Genomic DNA, 12,037 nt, shown 5'->3' with positions numbered 1-12,037 from the left:
CAACTGGCACACTTTTCCCAACATAGCAGAGGTCCTTGGCACCACGGCCTGAAACATAAGCATGAGACGGATCAAGAGAGGAGAGGAATGAAGACCGCCGCAGACAGCTAATAAGATCCTGCATAGACTTTAACCTCGTCTGGTAAAGACACTTTCAGACCCTGAAATCCAAGTACTCCGTAAAGGTGATATATATATAATGTGTGAAGTGAAGATAGCTTACAGAAGAACCACCAGCAGGGGGCAGGAGATAATGTCCTCCCTTCATCTCTCTCTCTCTCTCTCTCTGTTCCCTTCATTATATCTCTGTCCCCGGAGGTCCTGACCAACAACTTATTAATAGTATCTGTCTTAATACCTTCTCTCTCTCTCTCTCTCTCTCTCTCCTTCCTTCTCTCTCCTACTGTAACCTCTCTCCTTCCATCTCCACTCTTCTCTCCTCTTATTTCTGTCCTCTGTCTGTCCGATACTTTCTCCTCGTCTCTCTCTGTCTGTCTGTCTGTCTGTCTCTCTGTTTTTCTCATAAACTGTTCTCTCACTCTCTCTGTCTGTATGCTTTCTTCACTTTCTGTACCTCTTCTTATTCTTTGTCGCTTCCTACACATTCCACCTCTCTCTCCATCACCCACTCGGTCTCTCTTTCTTCCTCTGTGTCTGTCTGTCTTTGTGTGTGCCTGTCTCTTATCGCACCTTGTCTCTGTCTGTCTGTCTGCCTCTGAGTCTGCCTATCTCTGTATCTCTCTGTTGTCTGTGTCTGTTTGTCTGTGTCTGTCTCTCTGTGGCTGTCTCTGAGTCTGCCTGTCTCTGCATCTCTCTGTTGTCTCTGTCTGTTTGTCTGTGTATGTCTCTCTGTGGCTGTCTCTGAGTCTGCCTGTCTCTGCATCTCTCTGTTGTCTCTGTCTGTTTGTCTGTGTCTGTCTCTGAGTCTGCCTGTCTCTGCATCTCTCTGTTGTCTCTGTCTGTTTGTCTGTGTCTGTCTCTGAGTCTGCCTGTCTCTGCATCTCTCTGTTGTCTCTCTCTGTGTGTCTGTGTCTGTCTGTGTCCATCTCTGTTTGTCTGTCTTTCTCTGTTATGGGGAAGACCAAGTTGTATTCAGTGTTGAAGAGTTTCCTGGACTGTTTGTGCCTCTGCTTGTCTGTGAGTATCTTCAAATATGTCTAATACCTGTACTAACCGTGCTGCTACTACAATCACTATTGCTATTACATCTAGGGGCAGACTATATTCATTCATTTTTCATTTTTGGAGTGTGCTCATAAGGTTTAGTCTAGTGCTGTGTCAACTTATGCTTTGCACAGCATTGACATGTCGGCAGTCATAATCCATATAATTTATATTCTTAAGTTGATACATGTACATGCAACCAACAGCACAGTCCATGGTGTCATAATAACAGTAAATTAAAATGCCATATGATGTGTGTAAGATGTTTTTTCTGCACATACTAATGTTAATAACATTAACAATTTGAGGCAAAAAATAACAGATCTACAAGTTCACAACACATTGCAATGCATCGCGTTGTGAGCTTGTAGATCAGATATTTGCACTGTTCATTTTATGATTAAGTATATAGGGCTTAAGTGGAAACACATTTACAACAGTAAGCCCAGTCGTGAATCAAAGAGGGTTTATTCATGAAACAAGACATCATTTACCATGAAGCTGCTTTTGTTAATACCTATAGGTAATATTTGACAAAGCCGTTAGCCTGCAGTCCACACCAGTGTGATGGTTTTATAACAAAGTAATCTAAGTACTAGAGTAATGTTTCTTTCCCTTTTAATCACTTGCAGCACATTAATTAGCTGAACACATTTAATATTCAACATTAACACTTATTAAACCTAAAAAGTCCAAACACGCGTATAAGGAAAACACCATACAAACTTTTCTTTTCATTTTGCGATTTATTGTAAACAAAATCAAAGCCATACTGTATACTCAAAAGATTACACACTTAGAAACTCTTTTACTTTCCTTGATTAAAATGGTTTCTTGGGAATATCTCTCGAGGATATTTCTCTCTGTTCCTTTGGGAGATGTAGAGGACCTGAACTGGCTATTAACTGTTACATCATGCCTTCACAGTAATAGAGACTCTTCCTACTAATAACTACTTACAATAATAATGATAATAATAATAATGCATAATACATACTGTCATTTCTTCTCATGTACACAAACTATCTTTCTATTAGCATTGTTTCTGCATTCTGTCTCCCACATGGTCTTCTGGTGTATCAACAACACCTCATACTGTGCGTGTGTGTGCTCGATGCTCTAGTTTCCTACTTTATGCAGCTCCTAATGTGCTGTGCTCTCTCCAACCCTTCACACACACACACACACACACACACACACACACACACACACACACACACACACACACACACACACACACACACACACACACACACACACACACACACACACACACACACACACACACACACACACACACACACACACACCTCCTCACACGTAGAAGTTGCGTGTTCAGCACTGTTGGTGTGTGATATTAATACCGGGCTGACAGCTGATAGGAACGGACTGCACGCACACACACACACACACACACACACACACAGACACAGACACACACACACACACACACACACACACACACACACACACACACACACACACACACACACACACACACACACACACACACACACACACAGCTGTAGATCTGTATGGAGTGATGAGGGACGAGTGCGTCTCAAGATCTGTTCTTGTGTGTACTTGTGTTCTCATCAACTTGTAAAAACGTCATCGGTCGCCACCCAAGTCCTGTCCCTCTTCAAAGGGTCTCATCTATCCACAAACAGTCAATAGTACCCGCCCCCCGAGTTTGTGAATTTGATCCGCTCACTTTAAAGGTTTTCAAACGTAAACTTTCACCCATAACCACAAGCCCAAAGACAAGGATGCCAGGTGTTAATGCGGTTCACTCGACAAGGGCATTCTTCACAAGGACGCAACTCTGTTTTTTTGCATTCTTGGTATTGAGAAAGGGCTATTCACCACCCTATATACTTTGTTGACCGGGGACCCCCAGGGCTCTATAGTAGGTCTGCTCCTTTTTCCCCCCATCTACGCCAAATCTCTTTGCCGAAAATAGCCGATCAGACTGCGACGCGTAGTGGTCTTGTAGATTGACTATTTTCGCTGAATGTTTTGCTTCAGAAAAGGGACGCTAAATTTTAAGTGATTAATGTGTTTTTCTTTTTTTTCTCCTTTTAACTGTGACCTTTGACCCCAGCGGAGCCGCAGGGGGAGGGGCAGAGACAGCGAGGACGGTCACCTCCTCTACAACACCGGAGGCCTGCTGCGGGACAGATGTAGGTCAAAGTTCACCACGATGTGTACTGTTAGTACCCTGGGATTAAATACAAATACAATGTGCTGTTGACTATTAATTATTCATGCAAACGGGTTACATCAGACCACAGTATAGAAGCCATAGAATATTAGAGCGTGAAGCAGACGTTAAACTAAGTTTTAAAGAGAAGTCAGCCAGTTAAAGGTAGAATGACTTGGTGCTCAACAGGGACAACTTTAATGAGAAGAAAGATACCTGGGCACTTCAAAAGAGACTACCCTAATAACCCCTGCAAAACCCAGACGAGTGCTCCAGTATTATATTTGGGTAGTCTCTTTTGAAGTGCTCAGGTATTTTTCTTATTATTTAACTAAATGTATCACTATATAAGATGAATGACTTTCATTAATGTACTACAAAACCTTTTCCTGTCTCATAAAAAAAAAGTGAGAAAGTGTGGTTATACTGGAATACACAGTACAATCCTGAGTGTTAATTGAATGTTTTTCAGTGTATTAAGTGGTGTATGATGTGTGTTCCAGATGAGATCGTCAACACGTTGGGGGAGGGGACCTTTGGGAAGGTGCTCCAGTGTGTGGACCATGGCAGGTGAATGCATACTGTACTCTACACATACACTAACTATATATGTTGGCTATGTTTGTTTTTTTATTGAGTGAATGAGTACATGGTACAGCATGCTTCTTGACAATTCACAAACCATAGACATAGCCATCAAACACAAATCCAGGAGGGACAAGGGATTGGTTTCTCAATATATTACACATTTCGTTTTTAACGTTTTTTTTTTTTTTCCTTCACACCATCCTCTTACGTACATGCATACGCATTTGTGCTTAGACTCTCTCTCCCACACACACACACACACACACACACACACACACACACACACACACACACACACACACACACACACACAGAGGTTACCTATAATAAGGACATCCCACCTTTACCCTCATGTGTCCCTACCCACCTGCCTACGCACGCACGCACGCACGCACACACACACACACACACACACACACACACACACACACACACACACACACACACACACACACACACACACACACACACACACACACACACACACACACACACACACACACACACACACACACACAAGGGCAAAGACACAGACGCACTAGGTTCCTTAGGGTTTCAAGTGCTGGGTGACTCAGCAGTTCCGCTCCACCTGCAGTGCCTCATAAATTGAAGTTGACTATATTAAAACTCATCGCTGTTCAAGCTGTTTGGAGCAACCTTGTATCGTTAACCACTTAAACCCAATATACTTTTGAGTCCCCCAGGGGTCTGTACGAGCCCCCCCCCCATTTTACCCTCTAGTCTAAGTGCTATACAGTAGGTATCTTAGTCACGAAGTCAGTAGTATGAAGGCAATGCAAACAACAGAGGCTTGACATGGTGGGGCAAATATTTTGAACCACTTTCTGTTGGCCAACCAAGCAGCTAACACCTGACACCATCGACCTCAGTAATCACCACCTGAAATGTGACCCCGCCGTGTTATCTTCTTAAAGCACACTTAACACCTTCCCCAGGCCTATGATTAGTTATAGTGTGTGTGTGTGTGTGTGTGTCTGTTTGTGTGCGTGTGCATGTGCGCGCGTCTCTGTGTGTGTGCAGGCAAGCGTTACTGCAGGGGTCTTCAACGTTTTCAGCCCAAGGACCCCCTAGCTGAGAGAGAGATGAAGCAGGGACCCCCTACTCTATATTGTATAAAATTGTGTTTCAGATTAAAGTTTTTTTTTACTTAGTCTGCTATTTTTTCTCTCTACACCTATAGCCTCTTTGCCAAAAATAGCCGATCTACAAGCTCTCAACGCCTCGCAGCGCGAGGCATTGAGAGCTTGTAGATCTGCTATTTTCGGCTTATGTTCCCCTCAGAAAAGGAATTCTAGGGTTCAAGTGGTTAATGTAAAAAACTAAATCCTATCACACAAAGATTTGGCAGACCCCCTATAGTAGCTCTGAGGACCCCCTAGGGGTCCCGGACCCCCTGTTGAAGACCCCTGCGTTACTGTATTTTAACTCTTTAAGACCGGGAACGCATCTGTGTGTCATTTTAAGATTAATTGGCTATATAAAAATAGCAGATCTACAAGCTCATAGTGCGGCACGAGTGCCTCGCTATGAGCTTGTAGATCTGCTATTTTTGAAAATATATTAGTTTAGCTATTTATATTAGCTATTTTTTGTCAATATATTAGTTTTTTTAAGCGTTAGGATTTAGAAAAAAAAAGTTTTAATCGGCCTCAGGTCTTTTAATGGGTTAATGTAAAGCACACTGAGTTTACTGTCTATAAAGTGTGCTTCATAAAATATAGTAGAGTAGACGAGTAACTTGGCTACTGTTAGAGCTACCATTACACTACCTTTAAAAACTGTAAGTGCTAGTAGTACCTCTACTGTTAACTGTGCTCTATTAATACTAGTGGTACTGCTTTGCAGAGGAGGACTTCAGACGGCGGTGAAGGTCATCAAGAGCCAGGAGAAGTACAGAGAAGCAGCCAAGCTGGAGATAAAAGTTCTGGAGAAGATCAAAGAGAGCGACCCTCTGAACCAGCAGTCAGTTCTTCTTCCAAACCGTACATAATATCGTCGCTGTCGGCCAGACAAGCTTGTAGATCTATTTACAAGCGGTATATATACCGATCTACAAGTAGCCTTGTCAACATCACCATTGTACTGGTCTGAGAAATTTGCCATAACTCCACTGCAAGAAATATGCTTGAGTCGTACCTGAGACTAAAACTTTTTTGTTTATAATCATTACTGTTACTACAGTATCTATGTAAGATGAGGTGTTTTGGTGTGAAAACCCACATTCTTTATTTAACCAAGTATCCTGTATCATAACAAACCGCATGAAATCGATATGCAAACAGCTAAATATCGCATCGTTTGACTTTGTATCGATTCGTTTTTCAATGCAAATAATCGTATCGCATCGAATCGTTTTGCAATGCAAATAATCACATCGAATACAATACAATATCCATATATTCGTCTGAGAATCACTGTGTTTACTTATTTATATCCATAATACATTTTTCCCTTAAAGAATCTGCACTATCCACATGTTTCAAACTGATTATTTTTTTTGCTATATACTGTATTGATTTTAGATCATTGAATCGTATCGTATCGCTATGAATGAACCAATATCGTCCATGTATCGTATCGTCAACCATGTATTGTGATGCGTATCGAACGCTGTTATCGTTACACCCCTACATGCAATAGTAGGCATGTCTTGCCCCTGCCAATATGGCAGCTGTGATGTTGCATCGCTTAAAATTAACAGCAGAGGCCAATGTGGTATACTGTATATGCATAGAGTTATAATATATCGGGTATATGTGTAGATATCTACGCTCCAAACCCTCAACAAATCAACACAACTGTACAATAATGAGTGATAACTGAACTGTGTTTTTGAGATGTACGTCTGCGTCTTCCGTCAGTCACTGTGTGCAGATGCTGTGCTGGTTCAACTTCTCGGGTCACGTGTGCATCTGCTTCGAGCTGCTGTCTCTCAGTACGTTTGACTTCCTGAAGGGCAACGGCTTCGTGCCGTATCCCCTCCATCACATCAGACACATGGCCTATCAGATCTGTGACGCCGTCAGCTGTGAGTAATGCTATGACACATTATCAGTCAAACCCTTAACCACTTAGCACTTAAACCCCTGTGGAACTGGACTTGAGTTACAGCTGTACTTTGACCACATGTTCCGTACACATGGGCCTATTTTTGCCAGTGCCTTACCCATTATCCCTAAACTTCTTTGCCATTTTTTACTATTTTTAAAAACATTTTCAAATAGTTCAAATTTACAAGCTCACAACTTATCGACGTAGATCGACTAGTTGAACTATTTGAAAATGTTTAAAAAAATAGTAAAAAATGGAAAAGAAGTTTAGGGACAATGGGTAAGGCACCGGCGAAAATAGGGCCCCAAATCTCTTCGCCAAAAATGGCTGATCTATCTTTGCTGAAAATAGCCGATCTACAAGCCCCCTGAATAGGGTTCATGTGGTCGGAGTGTAGCAACAAATGGAACCAAATACACCTGTCACACACACACACACACACACACACACACACACACACACACACACACACACACACACACACACCCACTGCAAGGGATCATGTAGTGAGATGTTCATTATTAATAGTGTGATTAAGAACGCTGGTTTGTTATCAGGAAATAACAATGCTGTGGTTGACCAATCAGAAATTAAATGAGTCAAAGCCATGTAATAAGTAACACAACATTTGGAAACGTGTGTTTGGTAGATTGTTATGCTATTGTAACAATGCTTCTTGCCAATAACTTTTATACCGTTGTAAAGCCTGTTTATTTCCCTTCTAAATGCTGTCTCATTTGTAAGGAACATGCATTTGTGGGATGAGCTGTTATGGGTTGCACAAATTTGTGTGCCCCAAACAGCTTTATTCTGCTGTTGTTATTGACTCTTGTTTTTGGCGTTTGGTGGATTGAATGATTGAAGTCTATCAGTAAACAAGGTTGGACACAGAGCCTGGTTTATCACCAGAATATGGGAGTAGAGAGAGTAGAGAGAATGGAATGGCCTGCCAACAGTCCTCCTCCTGACCTCAACCCATCTTGTGGGATCAGCCTGAGCGTGCTGTCCGTGCAATAGTGACCAACACAACCACATTCTATGACTTGGCGACAAATGCTGGTCAAGGAGTGGAATGTCATCCCCAGTGTTGATTTTGTCGACTAAAACTATGACGAAAAGTATTCGTCGGCTACCTTTTTTCACTGACGAAAACGAAATAAAAACTAAGCTACGATGACTAAAACTAAGACTAAATATATTGACATTTTCGTCAACAAATAAAAACTAGACTAAAATGTTAGGGAGGGACTAGTGGGGAAGAGATCCAGTAGAACTAAAAGACAAGTCATTTTATGTTTGGTTGCGTTTGGGTGTTGCGCTCTGAAAATAGCAGATCTACAAGCTCACAACGCGTCGCAGCGCGACGCGTTGTGAGCTTGTAGATCGGCTATTTTCAGCATGCAACCAAGTGTAAAATCAGCCATTACGACGCCATCAAGGCACCGCCAAAATACATTTTAGTCGACTAAATCAACTGTAGATTTAGTCGACTAAAATATGATGATATTTAGTCCACTAAAGCTAGACTAAAACTCTTAACATTTCAGATGACTAAAATATGACTAAAACGAAATTAAATTGTATTCAAAAAACTATGACTAAAACTAAATCAAAATCAACACTGTGCAATAGTGACCAACACAACCACATTGGATGACTTGGCGAAAAATGCTGGTTGAGGAGTGGAATGTCATCCCGTCCTACTGCCACAGCAGTGAGTGACCAGGCTGGTGACCGCAGCATGTGTAGGAGCAGACGTGCCAGGCTGTTGTGGCTGTGTATGGTTCTTCCTCCTACACGCTACTGAGGCTCCTGACTGTTAAATGAATACATTGTAAAATTGCCAATATGTCATGTTTCTTCATTGTTACTGATAGTCTTCAATCATCCAATCCACCAAACGGCACCAAACAAGAGTCAAAAGCAACTGCAGAACAAGCTGTTTTGCATTGGCTGAGAAGATTTGGCAAATCTTTCGCAACCCACACACTGCTCATCCTGCATGTTCTTTACACATGGGGAACCATTTTAAAGGTAAATTAACAGGCTTTCCAGCGGTTTAAAAGTTACTGCAAACAAGCATTGTTACAACAAAGGAACAATCTACCAAACACAAATTGCCATTAACGTTTTGTTTTATTGTATATGAATTGTATATCGTTGCTGTTGGGCAGAAACCTCTTATCTACAACTTTTCATGTTTTTTTTTGTAAATTAATGCCCTACTTCATCATACAAGAGTGTCGCACAAAAGTAGTGAAAATAGAAAATCTCACAAGATCTGCTATAAAAAAAATACGGTTTTGGACATACAAGGTTTCCACCCGACACCAACGATATTCATACAGTATGTATTCTCTCTCGCTCTCGCTCTCTCTCTCTCTCTCTCTCTAGTTCTCCACGATAACAAGTTAACTCACACAGACCTGAAGCCAGAGAACGTGTTGTTTGTCAGCTCAGACTACGACACGGTTTACAACCTTGCACAGGTATTCTATACATACATTATGTATTCATTTAGATTATCACCCAGGCCAGAGATTATAGTGAGCCCGTTGTTGGATGTAATTACAATTCTTGTTCTAGAGCTGCATGGGCATGTTTTAAAGTTTCAGATGATGAAGGAACACAATAGAATTATTGGGGATGTGTTGGAACTAAACCAAAGCGATACAACATTACCATCAAATCAGAGCTCATGTGTGTTGTGACTTTTGATGTAATATTTTGTGTTTTGGATTTAATATTATTTCATGATTTAGATCAGGGGTCTTCAACAGGGGGTCCGGGACCCCTAGGGGGTCCTCAGAGTTACTACAGGGGGTCCGCCAAATCTTTGTGTGATATGATTTCTTTTTTACATTAACCACTTGAACCCTAGCATCCCTTTTCTGAGGAGAACTTTAGCCAAAAATAGCAGATCTACAAGCTCACAACGCCTCGCGCTGCGAGGCGTTGTGAGCTTGTAGATCGGCTATTTTTGCCAAAGAGTTATAGGTGTAGAGGGAAAAAAGAGCAGCAAACGTTTATGTGAAACACAATTGTATATAATACAGAGGGGGTCCCTGCTTCATCCCTCTCTCAGCTAGGGGGCCCTTGGCCTGAAAACGTTGAAGACTCCTGATTTTAGATGATTCAAAAATGATTGAGCTGGACATGGTGTGCGCTTGTGTACTACTATTGTGTGTACTATTTTTGCTTGTCGTATGAAGAAGTGTATATAGGGAAAATGTACCCCCTGAGTCCACTGTTCACAAAGCAAACTCTGTCTCTCCTCTCCTCTCCTCTCCATCAGAAGAGACATGAGAGACGGGTGAAGGACAGCACGGTTCAGTTGGTGGATTTCGGGAGCGCCACCTTTGACCACGAGCATCACTCTGCTGTCGTCTCCACGCGGCACTACCGCGCCCCAGAGGTCATACTGGGTACTGCAGCTAAATGAGTTGGTCTGAAAGTGATTTTTGTGCCTCCATTGATAATGCTGTGTACACACATGCAGTGTGTTAATGTGTGTTTTTGTCTGTGTGTGTGTGTGTGTGTGTGTAGACCTGGGTTGGAGTCATCAGTGTGACGTGTGGAGTATAGGCTGTGTTCTGTTTGAATACTACCAGGGATGCACACTCTACCAGGTAATGGAGGAGCACAATGGAAACTTTGGGCCTTTTTGTGTTATCCTTCATAGCTTTTTTTTAACGGCACTGCTGTACCGGTCTCAAGCGTGTTAATAGAAGTATTCAATCAATCAATCAAAGTCACACTAACATGACAGGTTTGAGTCTCAGTAGATTGTTCATTGGTCCTACTGTCTGTGAGTTGATTGGTCCATAATGTCTGCTTGCTGTTTGTTCAATAGGCTCTATGCACAGCAGCCATATTGGGAATGAATTGGGCCCCTTCCTTACTTCCTTCACAGGTGTTACCAATAATACTAATTAAGGCTCTGTTCCATTTAGTGTGGCATAGTGGTTGTCTTATTTTCAAGGACCCCCATAACTCTGAGAGTGTACAAATGGAACCAAATGGACCCATCCATTTGGTTCCATTTGTACACTCTCAGAGTTACACACCCACCATAAGAGTGTTTCTAGTGAGCCAACATGCACGATATCAGCACCCTGACCAGAATGGAACAGAGCCTTCATTAGTATCATTGGTAACACCTGTGAAGGAAGTAAGAAGAGGCCCAATTTCTTTCCAATATGGCTGCTGTGCATAGAGCCTATTAGTCATTTAATTCTCTCTTTCGTCTAGTTTGTGTTTTTCTTTACTTGTAATCTGGGCACCACTGGAAAAGAGGGTCTTTCAACCTCAGTGGCTTCCAAGAATTAAATAAAGAATGACCGATTGATCGATACATACTTCCTGCTGCTGATTGTTGCATCTATATTTGCATACCGATTGGTAATGTTATAACGTCTGTTGATTGGTCTGTGTGCTGATTGATTCATCCTGCGTGTTGATTGGTCCATACTGTCTGTGTGTGTTGTGTTGATAGGTCCATACTGTCTGTGTGCTGACTGATTGGTTCATGCTGTGTTTTAGACTCATGAGAACAGAGAGCATCTGGGCATGATGGAGAAGATTCTTGGTCCTCTACCTCCCATGATGCTACACAAGAGCAGGTAACACGCGCACACACACACACACACACACACACACACACACACACACACACACACACACGCACACACACACACACACACACACACACACACACACACACACACACACACACACACACACACACACTTCTGAGGTATTTACTGTATTTTACTTTACTTGAGTATTTCCAAAAATACTTTTACTTCTTCTCCACTACAGCAAATATTGTGCTTTTACTCAACTGCAATTATTTGACATCTTTAGTTACTAGTTGCAGTTACATTAACCACTTCCGCTCTATATATATACTTTGGCTTTTTGAAAATAGCAAGGTGAAGAAATCACCTTCGCAAAGCGACGCGTTGTGAGCTTGTAGATCTGCTATTTTCAAAATATTTGTATACATGG

At 41.9% G+C, this 12,037-nt stretch overlaps 1 protein-coding gene across 4 annotated transcripts in view; it reads left to right on the top strand.

Moving 5' to 3' along the window:
- Window positions 1-374: 374 nt before the first annotated feature.
- Window positions 375-12,037, top strand: part of clk2b (CDC-like kinase 2b) — a 13,892-nt gene continuing 2,229 nt past the window's right edge. For 3 of the 4 annotated variants that reach the window (XR_014600547.1, XR_014600548.1, XM_084053839.1), the window contains exons 1-9: window positions 375-1,137; window positions 3,269-3,347; window positions 3,871-3,937; window positions 5,822-5,938; window positions 6,838-7,004; window positions 9,422-9,516; window positions 10,323-10,452; window positions 10,574-10,656; window positions 11,570-11,649. Coding sequence is in view for 2 of the 4 variants with exons in the window: in XM_084053839.1 (XP_083909965.1) it covers window positions 1,072-1,137; window positions 3,269-3,347; window positions 3,871-3,937; window positions 5,822-5,938; window positions 6,838-7,004; window positions 9,422-9,516; window positions 10,323-10,452; window positions 10,574-10,656; window positions 11,570-11,649 (884 nt within the window). In the remaining 2 variants the exon portion in view is untranslated. The remainder of the gene's footprint in view (window positions 1,138-3,268; window positions 3,348-3,870; window positions 3,938-5,821; window positions 5,939-6,837; window positions 7,005-9,421; window positions 9,517-10,322; window positions 10,453-10,573; window positions 10,657-11,569; window positions 11,650-12,037) is intronic. The other variant, XM_084053840.1, reaches the window with a different exon arrangement.

This window comes from Gymnoscopelus microlampas, assembly GCF_963454915.1.
Source record: "Gymnoscopelus microlampas genome assembly, chromosome: 3".
In the NCBI taxonomy this organism is placed as follows: Eukaryota; Metazoa; Chordata; class Actinopteri; order Myctophiformes; family Myctophidae; genus Gymnoscopelus; species Gymnoscopelus microlampas.
Note: the sequence above shows the minus strand (reverse complement) of the source record. Positions and strands in the feature narration are given on the sequence as shown.